Genomic DNA, 17,276 nt, shown 5'->3' on the forward strand with positions numbered 1-17,276 from the left:
CAAATACAGTGGTAGTATATAACAAAGCACGGACTACAAATATGTGTGAAACTGAAGCAAGATACTTCACAATTACTTTGATAAATGCAACACTTCGATTAATGGTCAACTGACAATCTAATTTATAAAGGGGAAATTTTCATGCTTTATGATTTATTACCCATTCCTTACCATTTCTACATTGTCATAATTTCTAGGCATTACCAGCAGACACTTTCAAGAGGATAGAAAGATCAATATGTAAGATAGGGTCCGTTACCTTGTTATCAATTTTATCGATGCCTATTAGGAAAATTAACTCTGCAATGAACAGGTTGATGCAGAGGTTTTTGTGGATGGTGTTGCGGTCACTCTGCAGGCCGCGAAAGAAGCAGAACGTGAAGATACAGATGATCATACACACAAGGGAGATGACAATTCCGACCCATGTGATGACAGTGAGGAGTAACTCGTGGACCTGGCTTTTATACTGGAAAAAAGTGAAATAGTACCATTGTAGCAGAAAATTAAAAAGAAATTTAAGAAATCTACAACTTGCAATGTAAAAATGCACTGCTTTACATTTTAACGCAGAGACCAATATAATGATTAGTAAAACATTTAAGGATATCAGAGGTACAAAGTAATGTTGTGCAACTGCTATGAGTAAAGAACAAATACTTATGAAAGCTCAAACTATTGCTACAGTAAACAGTGCCTTCTGGTTCTATAGCAGACACTATGTGACTTCTGTTCTTAAAGAGCTCATCAATTTATTTTTATCGAGGACATCGCTCTACCTACTTGAAGAGAGGCATATACACGGATATTGTAATGTGTGCTATGCAAAATCCTTCTTAAGAAACAAGGTCTCCATTTAAAAGCTGCAGTAAATTATTGACCAACTTCTACACTGACTTTCATAGAGAAAACTGAATCCATGGCGAGTACCCAGTTACACAACTATTTGGAGGCAAATTCTGTACTTTCTCATTTCCAGTAGAGTTTCAGATCCCTAAGTGGTACAGAAAATGCAGTATTTATTAGAAAATAACTGCAGGAAACAAGGCATAGTAATCATTTTATTGCCGTAAAAGTTGGATTGGTCATCTGCTTTTGAAAAGAGGACCTCAGGTTGCCTCTCACCCAGATGGAAGATGAATTGGAAGCAAAAGTGGGGCATTAGACTAGATTTGTTCCTGCTTTACTAACCTTATCAACACAATTATTTAGACAATGTTGGGTCAAAAGTCTATTATGTGGGATGAGAGGTACTCCAAGTCTGAGACTTAATACTGTTCCTGTAACACCTTCAGCTTCTCCTCATAAGCATCACCGGAAGCCATGGCTATTACGGTCAATTGTATACTAATGATAGCCAGATTTTACACGTGTTTCATGTAGGACCCAATGGAGGAAGGAAAAAAAAGCTGTATATTGTGTCAATTCTGATCTAGATTTTAACAAGTTGTGTTTGATGTCAGCTAATTTGAAATTGTAATACCATGTACCTTGACTGAAACTAATCTCACTAGATCAGCTGCCTGTACTGGGTACCAAACCTAAACCTGTGAGTAAAAACAGAGTAGTCTTTGACGCAGTCTAGTCTTTTGCCCCTTGGATACTGGCCATCACAAAGGCAGTACATTTACATTAAATGTTTTTAAAAATATATTTTTATTGGGTTTCCTTTTTTCATTAAACTGCAAGAAAACGGTGCAAAACATTAGAGATAATATGGCTTGTGACCCCACACTGAACAACTTGACTGGCAAAAGTACAAAGCACCTATAACACCCCTTGACCAGGGACACCCGATTCCCTCATGCAGTATTGGGTAGTATACAGAATGGAGCGGTGGGCTAGGACAGCCTCCACTATGGGTCTCATATTTTAGGACATTTCTGAGAGCAACTGCTCCCAAAGTAGATTCTCTCTTCTGCTGCAGCACAGAAGTCCATGGTTCTGGTCCATCGCGACATGATTGCGGCCATCGGACCCATCCATGCGAGGGCAAATTCACGTTTTGCGTTAACTAAGCAATGCCACTAGTTTCTAACCTGCCCAACTGGCATCCCCTCACATCATAAGCATCAACAATGCAAGCTTTGGATCCACATCTAGGTCCACCTGAGTTGTCAGGATTAGGGTGGTGTGAATTTTCGATCAATATCTGTACATTAATCTAATATATTACAAATATGCTCACTATTTTCAATAGTTCACAAAATAGCCCTGATCCAAACCTTTTTTTACTTGACTGTTATACTGTTCAGCTGGGTAACAAAGTATGTCACAGAATCTTACGGGCATATTGCATTCAGTATGAAACAGAAGTGCATTACATTTTTAGCTTGTACTGATTTGACCACATATCCACCGAAAAGGAGGCACTAGTTTGGCCGTGATTCGAAACACAAAACTGTGGGTGTTCGTCTTAATGTAGAAGGCAGTTTATAAGCAAACCCACAATTACCAATCTCATTGCCTTGCCTCTAAACAAGATCATTGGAGCCTCAACCACTTCCTCATAGCGGACGGTGTAAAAAAAAAATGTTTTAAAAAGAAAGAGGAAAGGAAATGGCAGACTGTGAAAGGAGCACTGTCTACGATCCAGTCTATGACCAGGCTAAAAATCTTCAAGGAGAAACTGTAGTCTAAATTTCCAGCGTGTGGTGATGGCCACTAAGACTCGAAATGAAATAAAACAATCAATAATGAACTCCGATGTACTCCAGTAGAACATACTGGAAAAGGGTATCCATCAAAGAGAATGAACTTTCGGTTGTTTTACAAGGTTTTGTTGTGTATAGGGTCTACTTCTTATAATGCTGGCGAAGCCTGTTAAATTAATAAAGTTTAATTGCCACATATTTTAAAACCCAGATATGTTCATTTGAGAACTGTGATAAAGTGCAGTCTACTTTTACTTGAGATGCTAAGGAAACTAGTGCATATATAACATCAAATAAGTGAAATTTTGCCACGCAATGTATTAACCACGGTTCTCTTAATCATTATGGTTCTTCAATTCACATTGAATAGGACCTGTTCCCCCTTGTGGCCAGTGGTAGTATATGTAACAAAGGATGGAGTGATAGATATGCCACCGCTACCCACAGCCTAATCCAATCCTTAAGCCATTTCTAAACCTAGAAATTGACTAAATACAGAAGATCAACACTGAATGACAGCAAACCAACCTTAAGAAAAACTCTTAATTTCTTTTTAGAGGTTGTGCAGTAACTTGACAGCTACTAGCCCCCATCTTATTAAAAAGCAAAACCAAATAAGTAATGCTAAAATGAGGGAATCATGGCAAATGCATTGTTCAACTTGGGTAACTAGAGGAAAGTGGTATGCCTCTTAAGGAACACTTGCTTTTATGATCTAAATATTTTTGCTTACAGAAAAGACATTGAGTCACCGAGAAGACTGATACGGTCGTTCTCAATTGAGGACGGTCTTGAAAAACATTAGGAAGTTTTAAGTTGAAAAAGCAATCTAGTACATCATTTGGAACAAAGCTGTGTGGGAATCTAACAGTTCTGAAATAAGGTATATGTCCCACAAATCAAGGGGTGGTTTGGCACAAACTTCTATAAGGGATGAAGCAGCTCTTGCCCAAGACTAAGAAACCTTGCAATACAATACATGCCTTGAAACTAACACCACAGCAACTCACCACCTTACACTCCTACTTAAGGCTGTGTATATAACAAATCTGAGCAAACATAAAAAGCAATCTTTTCTTTCATTGGGCAAGTACAAAACAGGACCAAGCAAAGAAGCCAATGAATTCCATTTCCTCCAGTGCAAGAAAAGCAGCAATGAGACCCCCAAAGCAGGTTTGATTAAACTGAGGAAACAAATGAGAGGTGAAAGTACAAAGCTAGCGGTGCACTCTGAAGAATTACTAAACCAGTTTACACAAACTATCAAGACTTTAAGCTTCACCAGAAGGGGCGGCGAGTTCGTTTTAACACTAAATGGGAGAAAAGCAGGAGGCAATGATGCCTTAAATTCTCCCCCCCCCCCAAAAAAAAAAGAATAATCCACTGCCCAAGAGACAGCAACACTAAGAAACCTGACCTCATTTCCCAACACTCTTAAGAGCAGGAACAATGGAAACATGCCGCTTGGGCCCTCTAGCTGTGCTCTCAAGCAGAAGTGACAATTATAATTGTGTTAGCAGTGAGAAGGCTTTTTCTGCAAGATAAAAGGAATTTATATATACATCCACTGTAGATCATAGCTTCATTTCTTTTTTGACCATTGGCTCAACTTATCGCAGCCATTTTGGCCCATCAACCTATGGGGCAACAAATCGGTATCAAACCAATAATTAAGGCAAAATGCTACACCATTCAACGCAATCGTGCGAACGCTGAACACAAAGGCATTATAAAATTTGATGAAAAATATTTGTAATTTCACTAATTACTTAATTTCATTAACTTAAAAGTTGCTACATTACACTAAGGGCCCGATTACGATATCGGCGGATGGGGTACTCCATCATAGATGTGACATATCCCATCCGCCGTATTACAAGTTCCATTATAGGCTATAGAACTTGTAATAAGGCGGACGAGATATCCATCACATTTGTGATGGAGTATCCCATCCACCAAGATCGTAATCGGGCCCCAGCTACCTCATGATGAGAACTCCAAGGTCTAAAAATTTGAAGCACTGCATAAATGCTAGCACACTTACCACAATTTCTCTACGAGCCATGAGGATTGCAAAGTTGGTTAGGTGACTACACGCACAAGTTGTATGTGTTAAATTGGTGTCAACAAGTTTGCAGCCTTGAGTGGACCAGTATCCCATCATAGTCCTTTCAGAATAGTTCCAAAATGAGCAGTTTGCATTGAAATAGTTGACAGGCTGAAAAAACAAAGTGGAACAATAATGCATTCGTCCCAGTTAAACACATATAACAATGTTAAATAACAGACTGAATGGAACTCTTAAACTGTTAAAAAAATACTAATAATATATATTGAATTTTGTTTAGAAAATAGTGCGATTTTGGCTAACTTACCTTGAACACTCCATATACCATTTATACCATACCATTTATATATGAAAAATATTTTCTGTTAATATAATAAAATATTCCTCCAAAAACTAGGCAATACTGTACTCTGGATTGTCAACGCAACAGCTTACATACATTGTCATCAATTCAGTCTGGTATTTACACAGGCGTAGAAAAAGACCGCCTTAAATACTCGCACCAAACCTTTAGAATCTAGTGTGTTTTTATAAAATTGGTACAAGCATGACGACGGAGTTGGCTAATCACATTTCCAATTAACATTCCCAATATTTTTACATGGAAAAAACAAGTAATTGGTGTTCCTATTTGTAATATTCACTTGATATCAGCAGTCAAGACAAATGGTATTGGGAAATAAATGCCAGTAAAAAATATTTTCTGCACATGAATGGTCTCTGCAATTCCAACCAATCACAGTAGGAAGGAAAGGCATACATTTGAATATTCTCTTTGCCAATCACAGCAAGTGGTTTGTCTGTCTAGGGAGCCGCTCTGCGGGAAGCCACAGCTAAGGAAGCACACAGTATACAAGAATGTCAAGTAGTCAGCATTTGGCTTAATGGTCACAAGGCTGACAGAACTTTGTCGCACAAGCAGCATTTTCTCCCAATTATCTAAATGTGCTTCCGAACAGACAAGTGACTCAAAGTTAAACGCTAACTGGCATTTAAACTTGCTAGTATGCACATAGTAATCACAAGTTGATACTTTTCTATCCTGCTGTTAAAGTAAGAGTTAATTTCCACTTGGATACAAATTAGTCTCATTTACATTTACATTTTGATTAGAGAATTAGCTTTCATTAAGAATACACTTACTTCCAAATAATCACTGAACCAGCCTCATTTAATTTTATGTTTAATTTTATGTTCAGTAACTTAAATAAAGCTGTGATTCTAACGTAGCCTAACATTTTAAATTCAAATGTAAATTAATTTTTTTGCCTGACTTTCCTTCCTTGCTGGTTTTGTGACCTTCGCATTGACTCCTTAGCATAACTCACATCAATGTGTTGCAGCGTAAAATACACCGGGTCCGTTAGAAACACCCGACTAGACTCCTTGTTGATGGAGGCAGCGATGACGTGCGAGTTCACCTCAATTGTGCTGTTTCGACCAAGCAAATCTCCGCTGATTTTTATGGTAGCATTTTCAGTGCTAAGGAAACGGCCCAAATTTTTGTACAAGATGAACACCAGCTTCACAAGTCCTGCAATGAAAGACCAGATTATTTGTTTGGAACTATACCTAGCAGAAATCCGGCACATCAACAAGGGATTGCTCATTTTCAACCAACACAGACACACATCCTCAAACTCCTCTCCAAACCCGCCCTCTCCCCCACAAACCTCCTAACTCACTGCTTTCCCACAAAATAAATAACGGATACTGCGGTTCTCATATTCAGAACGCAGCACTTCTAAATCGTATAACTTTCTTAATTGAGTGAAAATATTTCAAGCCAAATTATTGATCATTGTTCATGACAGGTACGCACCATTTCTGCTATTTTGTTTGACAGTGTTTGCAGAGAGCTGGATCAAATTGCCTCCTTTATTGCCCTGGGGAAACTGCAAGTCTTGCACCTGGCCTTCTGTACTCAGTACTGCAACCTCCAGAACTGGACAGACAAACGGATAAATGCAGAGGAATTAAGTAATCACTGTCCAAGTGCAATGTGACAAGCAATATAATGGCAATAAATCATCCCGAGTAAGATTCAACTGACAGCAGATTCGGACCTGTTTAAGGATACTCTTGGCGACATGGGCAAGTAAAACACACAATGGTGTGTACACGAGTTAAGCAAAGTCAAAAACACACAATTTAAGTTAACCCTGAACGTAAAATTAACAATAGCACCGGCCACTCAGTTTTGAATCGTTTACATTCTGCTTTAAGAATTACTTCAAAAATACATATTAATAAAACAACCTCAATCTTAAAACATTAGTATTTTAATTGAGTCTAAATTATGGATTGTACGACTTTGAACAACCTTCACACATTTATCAGGTATGGAAACTTGCATCAATTCAGCCATGATGCAAAATTAGCGATATATTTATGACGGATTTACTGTCATATTTCTAAAAAGCAAACTTTTTTTTTTTTTAAAAAGCAGTGTTTTAGAGTGATAAAAACATTTTGTTAATTTTAAAATAAATAAACATAAGGAAAGGTTTAAAAAATGCATCTCCTTTAGGATGCTGGAAGTGCATGGAAGGTCTCATTTTCAATCTACAGAAATCAGTTTCTCTCAAACATAAATTTCTATTTTGAACAATAAAATAACGCTTTTTGCGTTGTCCAAAATAAATCGCATGAAATTAAATAAATACAAGCTTCACTAAAGTAGAGTGTTCACATTTATGCACACAACCAAAAGGAATGTGTTATCCTAGCTGGCAGTACTTAAATGGTCGTCAAAACACATTAGAAATATTTACTCACCAATATTGTCGGTGGGCATTGACACTCTGGTAGGTTCTGCAAGATTGTCAGCCAAGACAAAGGCCCCCTCTTCCAACGTATCAAGTAACATGGTGGCCGCATGAGCTTGCTCGGAAGAATTCATGTCTTTCCAACATTCCAGAGCTTCAGGTCTCAACAGGTTGTCAACTGTGTCAACAATTGCCTGCATACAATGAAAAGTTTCATGAGACCAGACTGCTTTTAATGACTGTCGCATTCATTAATAGTTAAAACATTAGTCACAATTTAAAATCCTGTGATCTGCAAGATTCTTCTTTACCCTTCAAACCCACTCTGTGTGTGTGTGTGTGTATATGTGTGTGTATATGTGTGTGTGTGTGTGTGTGTGTGTGTGTGTGTGTGTGTGTGTGTGTGTGTGTGTGTGTGTGTGTGTGTGTGTGTGTGTGTGTGTGTGTGTGTGTGTGTGTGTGTGTGTGTGTGTGTGTGTGTGTGTGTGTGTGTGTGTGTGTGTGTGTGTGTGTATATATATATATATATATATATATATATATATAAAAACAGACACACAAAAGGTGCCCAAGAATTTCTTGATCGTGTGCTTCATTCAAATACTCAAGATAAAAACGTTAATTATATCAACCAATGACCTTGTTACCTAGTATAGTGTGAGCAGGAGATAAGTATACCATCATAAGGGTAATTCTGATGACAATCAGTGGGACTCACAAATTCAAAGATAATCATCAATTCAGTGGGTGGACAATGAAGGTAACAACTGCAGACAACAATGAGTTTCTTCCTTTTTATATTTATTTCCTTCACTAGTCTATAAACATCTCATATGTGTACTCTGCTACGTCCACGTGATGGCTGGAGCCTGCTAGTTTAGATATCATGCTCATACAACACAAAAGCTCATGAACACTACTATCAAAGATAGTGCAAATAACATACTTTTAAAAGGCAAATCACTGGATGTGACTGCATAACTTAGCTTTTATAAAGTAAAACAATGCTCTTCAGGGCAAGAGATTAGAATACTTCTGGCACCTATCACAGTTCTTACAAGTGTGTGGGTGGGTAAAGAATCTCATTGCATAACACGCCTGTTTATCTGATTCCATTTACTCACATTGTTGTTTATCCAGGATTAAACGAGATTCATGTTATTTAACGCAATACTCAAATGAGTATCAGGTTGGAGCAAAGGCGAAAGCGATAAACAGTTAGAATTTTTTGATTTGCTTTTAGTGCAAGCGATACCATGGATCTAGGCCCAGGAGAGAAAACTTTACATACATGAATACTAAATATGCACTATAGATCAAAAGATTTATGCACATGTGATACATAGATTTATAGATTATAGAGGCCATAGAAGGACTTTACAGTGTTGAGCTTAGTTACGGTCTTCGATAGAGACAGATCACCAACTGAAGTTAATCAATACAACAAGCAACGCTGGCTAGCAGAAGCATTCCATTCTTTCTGGGAACTTCCAGATATGAAATGTAAAGAGCAGAGTGCAGCCCTTGCCCTCTTGTTAAAGATCAGCATAAGACAAAAGGGAAGAAACGTTGTAGGGTAGAGAACTGGAAGAGAAGTTGAATCACAAAGAGCAAGGAATGGGGAAAAGGTGAGCAAGAGGCTAAAAGAAGGCATGCAGGGTAGTGGTGAGAAGGGAAAAGAAGGGCAAAAGATATGTGGAAAGGGAAATAGTTATTGCAGATTGGAGGAAATAGACTGAGAAATGATGTGGAAAAAAGGGTGATGGGAGGAGGGGAGTCAGAATTGTACAAGGTTAAAAAATATCCCAGGAAAGAGTAAACTGAAATTCTGAGAATTAACCTATTTTTTTCCAGTATGCAAGTAGGTTTGAAGGCTGTGAAAATTGTGACCATTGATACGAAAAAGAGAGCTCTTGCTACCTTTGTGCATCAGGAGTAGACAAATCGTCTGTTTCTGCCTGGTACAAAAAAAGGGGGGGGGGGTGATTGCAATAGACAAATCTTTATCACTGTCCCCTTAAGGACTTAAATGTGCTATCTGAAGACTGAAAGAGCTACGTCTCAGGTGGAAGCACTCTGCAGCATAACAGGGCAGAGAACCACGGAGTTTGTCAATGTTAAACACTGGCTAACAAAAATGTCTTGATCTTTTATTCGTGCAGTGGAAATTTAAGTATATTAATTTTTTATATAAAATCAAGTCCCTGGAGGAAGGTCCTTTAAGAAGTCAGATTCATCATTAACTACTGGAAGCAGAGACTGCAATATTCAAATTTGCAAACAAATTAACAGTTAAAAACCGAAGATTGACAAATTGTACAAAATAGTACGCCCTTATGTTTTAATTGTAAAAGTGTACCAGTTCGAAATAAGAATTTTTAACATAATGACTAACAAACTGCATGTAAAGAGGGTTTTATTGGCACACTTAGAGGTGCCTCTATCTTAAGCATATAGATGTAGCAACTTCAGAGTGTTCCCTGCTGGCAAATCTCTTTGCTAACACAGATTTTCCATCACTGCAATAGTTATATTTTGACTAAACCCTGGTCAGAGAAATAGATGTATGCTAAATGGAAATTCCTTCGAGATGACTTTGTGCAGCGTACAATACTGCCGACTGATCAAAGGTAAGCAATACATTATATATAGCCCAAATCAGTCATCATGTGTTGGCTGGAGTAAATGAGAAGTATACAGATTAGTAGAAACTGTTGCACACAATTTAAGAAATATAGGCAAGTGGATAAACGTGAATAAATTAAGATCCAAATTTGGTGGACAGCCTAAATAGAGAGGTGGCTCCCATAAAGGTAAGAGTTTATTTTACAAAAGAAATATAAAGTGACTAGAATTGCTACCCTATTTTCTCTCACTCAACATTATCCCAAAAGGAAGAAGTTTCACTTTGAGCACAAACTGTAAAACCAAGTAGTGAGGAAGTGGACAAAGGAGATTTGGCAGTGCGGGTTCCTTTGGAATAGTTAAACTTGGAAAGGTGAGAACAGGGTAATACTATTAAAAGTACTGCCAGGGCAAAAGTCTTTCTACTTTGCCATTTCAGAATGCACTTGACAGATCCCAGGTATCTCCTCCAGTCCAGATTTTACCTTCTACTTCTAGTACTCCACTTATGAGACAAAAAAAGTAAATTCTGCATCCCACAATAGCAAATTATCTTGAATCGGGATTGGATGCACAAATCATGCCTACTTGTGATAACTTGAAAACTGACATGATCTTAACATATTTCAAAGATTTAAGCTAGAAGAGAATATGGACTAGGGTGGGGAGTAAATTTTAAAGAATATTTACTGACTGGTGAAAATCAGACATTTTTATAAAGATTTTCTTCTTTTAAATCAATTTGGAAGAACAAGCAGTGGTCAGAAGAGAACAAGACACTGTTTGGTAATTTGTCTTAATGATTTGACCACCTTGGGGAACATATAACTCCATTATGCAATGTCAAATCAAAACAGTCCCAAAAAAGTTGGGCTAAAGTAGACGGGTTGACATTTAAGGTTGTGTGCAGGACACAAATCTCTAAGAAATCTTCAATTTGCCCCATGACTTACATTTTTTTTGATAGCATTCAATCTGCAAAGGACTGGTAGACATACCTGTGGATTACCCTTATCTGGAAAATACCAACTAAATAATTTTAATACTTGGGTAAATTGGGAACGCAAATCTGAAATGTAGGTACAGGCCTACTAGTGGCATGGTTAATGGATTTTTTGGAAGGGTGCACCAAGCAGGTTGTCCGTGCCTTTATTTCTGAAAAAGTCCATTGTGTTATCTATGCAAACCTTAACATTATTCTTGAACACTTTCAATCCTCTCTGTGGCTGAAGTGTAACCTTGCCTTTTTTAAAACATTTTTTACTACACTGAATATTCTGTATTTCTTGATGAAAAATGCATATATTTATATATCACTGACTGACCATCCACATTTCCAAGTATCTCAGCTTGTTTTAAAAGAATCCCACAAAACATAAAAGATAACATGATCCTCAAACTAAAACATAGAGACACACTGAATTGAACAACTGCCGGGACAGCTGTATTCTGAAGGAGGGTGGCAGATTTACCTTATTTCTTAAAACCCAGAATATAGAAGTGACCAAGCAAAAAAGTAAACTGGACCACAAGAACTTCCTTGTCTTCCTTGACGATTATAAAACTAAACAAAAGGGAGAGTATTATCTTGATGGGGGGGTGGGGTGGTTGAGAATGTGCGTGGGGGGTGAGGTAATGCTTGTGCTCATATTTAAACATGAAAATGGGTTGAATATTACCCAGTCACTCGAAGTCACAAGTGCTATAGAGAAAAGTGCCAGCGGGAAAGCAGCAGGTCCAGATGAAGTCCCGGTTGACATGGACAAATAGCTACCGGTATCCATGGATGCCTATTTTGACCCAAGTATTGAAAGCTGTTGCCAACCACTATATCCCAGCAACCTGGAAGGAATCACTGGTAATTTCGATTTTTAAAAATGGATCCAAGAGTGAGCCCAAATGCTACTGCCCCATCTCTTGCCTAGACTTTTCAGCTAAGATCCTGGGTAGAGTGAAACTAGAAAGAGTGGAACAATGGGCGGAGGATAACGGAGTCCTCAGAGTCACAATATGGGTTCAGGATGGGGCCGGGTATAGTAGAGCAGTGTATTAATGTACATGCACACTAAATCAATGAGACACCAATCGAAAGGGCCACTTTCTTCTCTCACCTGGGTATTCTCTTCAGCTCTAACGGCTCCTGGTCCAAACACATCGGAAATAACAAACTTAAGATGACACGCACCTGCGAGGGCATTTGTAGGTTTGCCATTAAGTTAGGCTGTAAACCAATTCATGTTCTAAATTATATAGAGACAAATGTGTATCTGCAGCTTCGTACGGGAGTGGGTTATGAGTACTCACAAAAACTATTCTACAAATTGAAGACCGTATATTTATTCAGAGTCTGCTTGCCATACCACAATCTACAGCAGCCTAAATAGTACATATGGAACTGGGCATGCACCATCTGGAAGATATCTTCGTAATTAGGCCAGTTCAGTTGTTGCATTCTATTTGGAGTAAAGAAGAGACAAAGTTCACCAAAGTTATTGTAGGGGATTGTCTAGGTGCTGAAAAAGCACAGCGAATCCCATTGCTCTCGTATATCTCCAGACAAGTAGCCAAACTGAATGGACCGCCACTATTGAATAAACCTGATAGCACAACATCCTATTGTAAAAGGGAATTAAAACTTTAATTACTCAAAAAAATACTTTACTGTAGCACAAACTGAGGGCCTCCAGAGGTACCAAAAATGCACAACTAACACCAAACATAGATTTGGCTTGACCGGACTAAGAATGGGTATAGTTCATGTTGTGGTAGCTTTCCCAAAAATGAAACAATGGCCACAGGCAGCTGTTAAATGTCCGTGCGATCGAAGATCCACCCAAACAGCAATGCATTTTATCCTTTTCTGTCATTTTCCTACTGGAATCAGGAAACTATTTAAAACCTTTATTTTTAGCTAGGAGTATCAGCAATTATAAAGATGCTTTTTAGGTCTCGCCTGGCGTAAGACTGCGCAGACATGCGTAGTCTCGCTGGCGAGATTTAGTGATTTGAGGAGATTTCTCTAATGGGCTTTAAGCCCCACCCCTCATTTCCATTGGCTGGCATCACAGTTTATGCTAAACGGTGGCCAGCTATTGGAAAAGAGCGTCTAGTGACGTACACTTTTCTCTTTTAGAGCCGTCCCAGTTGGACTGGCTGCCCCGACTTACTGCTGGCGTAAAAGGTTTTGTTATCTTTATGGGGCCAAACACATGGCCCCATAAAGATAGGAAACCAGTCAGGTGAGCCAGTACAACTGGGACGGCTCTAAAAGAGAAAAAAATGTGGGAGGCGTTGTTGGCGTTGCTTGTGCATGAAACAAACGTGGACACATCTCGAAGGTCTCTCTCTGGCATTCAGCTTTAGGCACTCTGCCCTTCGTGAGTGTACAGCCAGAGGGTCTGCCCCGATCACTCTTACGTTGAAAGGCGAGGCTCTGATACTGAAATCTGCCCGTCGTGCCTAACACCCCCCCCCCCCCATCATGTTCGTCACCCTGCTCACACTACGCTGGCGGTGGCGCCCGTCACCCCGCAGCACTCAGCTCTGGGTTTACTCCGCCTTCATCAGATAACAGCGGTGGGAGGAAGCTGGCACTCGGGATCAAGATAAACAAAGAGAAAATTCAAACACAGAGCTCAATTAATGTTTGCTTTCGGGGCGGATCACAGCGCGCTACGGGGGCTGGATCCGGGTGGGCGTTCCTGAAGAGATGGCACAGCTGTCCCTCCCCTGGACAGGAGGGTGCGAGCTGCAGTGTAATCAGGGCAGTCAGTGCTCGGTATGTGATGCCAGAGGTGTGCACGGTGTCTGCCGTACATGCTCCGTGCTGCATGACTCGACGTGTGGATGTTGTGCAGATCTGTGGATACCCCCAGGTTCTTGACACTTTTATAACTTAAATTGCTGTCGAGCATGTTTGAGTCTTAGTTTTTGATGCAAGCACGGTCATTAAATTCCACCCTTCCTTAGGAATGGTAATGTTTATTTTCAGTATTTTTATGTTTTATTCACGATTTTCCTTGAAAACCGAGTGTCATTGCCCAGGCACCGAAGGCAATTATGAGCAGTAGAATCTCTACAGTCGCGAGCTCTTAAGGCCGCTCTAGTTCAGTGAATCTAGCGGTCTGTCCTCAAATAAAAGCAGCAGCATAGAAGCGAAAGGCTGTGGCGTTCGGGCCAGAGCTGCCGACTTTGGGCTAGGGGAACCAGGTTCAAGTTTCGGTGTCAGCTCGACAGCCTGTGATTATTGCCATATTGTTCTATTCCAGGCAGAGCACCAGCATGCTCTAGAGAAACTCAAAGATATATTGCCGCAGTGATGGTCTGAGAGTGATGTTCAGGCGGTTTGCAACTTTCTTTTATATTAACATAGCGGACCTTAGCAAGAGGTTTTTGTATTATAGAGCCTGTGGCAAACCAAGGGTCACCTCAATACAGCAACTTAATACCTGCTAAGAGGTTTTAATCAGTAGAGTTTAGAGCCAAACTAGGGGTGGGTGGAATTTGCGTAGTTGCGCTACGCAAAGCTCGGCAAAACGGTAAAAAAATCCTGGCAAGCACGCAGAAATTCCACGAACACGTGGAATTGCTTGTTCCACCCGTTCGCGATGCTTTTTTCCTGTTCGTGGGGAAATATCGCATTTTGAAAGCGCGAACAAGCAAAAAATTCTGCAAAGCCGCGGAATTCTTGGCAATTTGGCGTTCTCCGCGGAACGTGAAATTACCCAAATTCAGCAAATTCGGCGAGCGGAATGGAATCTACCGACCAGGCCTAATCCAAACTCACATAACTGCATTTGTACTTTATAATGAATTACCTGGCTCCAGGTTTTACAAATGTTAGCCTGCTGTGGTTCTGATTTATTTGCAACTTGTTACATTTGCTTACATTCTGCACTTCACATTTTGTATTATATATTGACCTCGTTTTGCCCAGAGTTTTAAAATATTCTCAAAGCACTGCATCATATTTTACACTCTATGTCAGATGTAACACTGACATGACAAGGTCCCTTCTTCTGTGAATCATTAACTGTTATTTGCACTTTTATGGTTTATTTAAAACCGAATAAAGATCTTAAATCAAAATAGAATCACACCTACGGACAGTGAAATCTTGGCAGTAAAAACAATATTATTACTAGCTTCAAACAAAACAATGTCAGCTAATATTTGAGGTCAAAACACGCAGCCATGCACTGCAAATGCTTTTGTTGGAGATGCAAGTAGCTACAGGGGTAAAAGATCCGCACCATCAACAAGCAGATCAATGAAACTAGCAGGAAATATGAGACCTCTATGTTTTAGGTTTTAGCATTGAAGCAGGACTGCTTAGTGTTTGCTTTGCCTCCTCAGCTGCAAAACAGTCGGTTCTGCAGTGATCCCTGAAAAAAAGTCAACACATATCCAGAGAAATGTTCTATTTGGTTTAAGCTTACTGAATGGCAAGTAGACAACACATGACAGAGTGAATTGATGAACTGCAACACCCAAACAAGCATTGAAAGATTACCATTTGCCTAGAAGCTAGGTAGAAATGGTGCAGACCATACTTCTGCTCATTAAAGCTGAAACAGTCAGTATATTTGGTGCAAATGGCTTGTTCTGTGACAAGTGGGGTAGAGAACCGCTTGCCTTACTGAAGGTTTCCGCCACAGAGTATACCACTCTTGTGACATTTACAACTGTACATAAAAGCAGGGAGGAGCATCCTGTCCATCATTTATCCCTGACAACTCAAGTACTGAAGGTCTGAACCGGTCCTGACAGGTGTTCCCCCTCAACCCAGGTGCTGGCTCACACAGACCAACTGGGGCTCCTACCTTATCGCAGTGCCTGTGCAGTCTGTCGATGTGAGAAAGATTTAGTACAGAATAGGAGATTTAAGGAGAGAACCGGAGTCTCAGCACGAGCATCTGGCAACAGTGTTTTGCAGTATCCCTCTTATCTGTTTTACATAGGAGCCTGTCTCACTTTGTGAATAAAGCCTATGTTGACAAGGACCCTACTGTTTTGAAGAGATGTTTGAATTTAAGGGCAATGCTGCAGTTCAAGACTAATATTAATCCAGTATATGGGTGAAGTAATACCAACGACTTTAGATGTTTCTGCCCATAAAAATGCAATATATTGCAGAAGTAATATTTACTACAAGTGTTTCATTTATCTGTGTGAGGTCATATATCTTTTAAACATTAGGCATGCTAATAATGAATCAACCAAAAATAGAGAAATGTGCAGCAATCAGAGTACCACCCTTTTCTCCTCTTACAGTGAACCTTTAAATGACAGTAAATCAAACTCTATTTTGCCCTAGGAGTTATTACAGACAAAAGAATTCCAACGTTCAATAAAGATTGAGATTGAAAAGACCATAGATAAGATGTTGCATCAGCACTACCAAATGTACTCACTGACTGCAAAGAGTAGACAGCATTAGTTAATCAGAGTGATGCTAACTCACCTTGTCCATGCCACAGTTTATTTGAGCATGTTTAATATAATACTTTCTCTTCATAGAAATAAAACCTATAGTTTTCAGCATCATTTACTCTGGTTGTTCTATTTTAATGCCACACAATAACATTTGAATAAGAGTACTTACAAACCAAAGAAAATAAATGTATGATCTCTTATTTCATGGACTACACTAACTTCAGGGTGGAAGCAGTTTGTATGACCTACAGATTTTGGGGATATTTAAGATTGGAGTCTGATTTAGGTAAAATTTGCTTTTGAACTAATCAGAGAACATTTTAGCAGTATTTTGTCAGCCCCTAGATAAAACAACAGTCTCTGAGGTACGACATCTACTGATCTCAAGAAGCTGTATTTTCAGCCACTCCACAGGAAAAAAAGCACACACTAAAAAGGCTGAATTTAGATAAGCAAGAATATGTACTCAACCTTGTTTGAGACGTCTGGTGCTAACAGATGGCATTAGAAATCTAAAGAAAAAACACAACTGAGAATTCTACAGAACCTACAGGGTCTGCATGTCTAAAGGAATGCATAGCTTTGAAACACACCCTAATAAATATCACATTCCACTATGTGGTGAAGACCATACCTTCACTATGAAGGATTAGAGTTTAGTTGCACAGAAGTGTAGATTTCGAATTCCTTGCTAAAAACAAGAAAAAGCCACAAAACAGATTTGCC

The 17,276-nt window shown here is 39.3% G+C and overlaps 1 protein-coding gene across 20 annotated transcripts in view; it reads right to left on the minus strand.

Moving 5' to 3' along the window:
* The window catches only part of LOC146834551 (adhesion G protein-coupled receptor L2), a 202,023-nt gene that overhangs the window by 37,643 nt on the left and 147,104 nt on the right, over positions 1 to 17,276 (minus strand). For all 20 annotated transcript variants that reach the window (XR_014960634.1, XM_085601952.1, XM_085601948.1 and 17 more), the window contains 5 exons: positions 7,501 to 7,684; positions 6,545 to 6,667; positions 6,051 to 6,256; positions 4,699 to 4,872; positions 260 to 469 (listed from right to left, as the gene is read on the minus strand). Coding sequence is in view for 19 of the 20 variants with exons in the window: in XM_085601952.1 (XP_085458078.1) it covers positions 260 to 469; positions 4,699 to 4,872; positions 6,051 to 6,256; positions 6,545 to 6,667; positions 7,501 to 7,684 (897 nt within the window). In the remaining variant the exon portion in view is untranslated. The remainder of the gene's footprint in view (positions 1 to 259; positions 470 to 4,698; positions 4,873 to 6,050; positions 6,257 to 6,544; positions 6,668 to 7,500; positions 7,685 to 17,276) is intronic.

This window comes from Triturus cristatus, chromosome 4_2 (assembly GCF_964204655.1).
Source record: "Triturus cristatus chromosome 4_2, aTriCri1.1, whole genome shotgun sequence".
Lineage (NCBI taxonomy): Eukaryota > Metazoa > Chordata > Amphibia > Caudata > Salamandridae > Triturus > Triturus cristatus.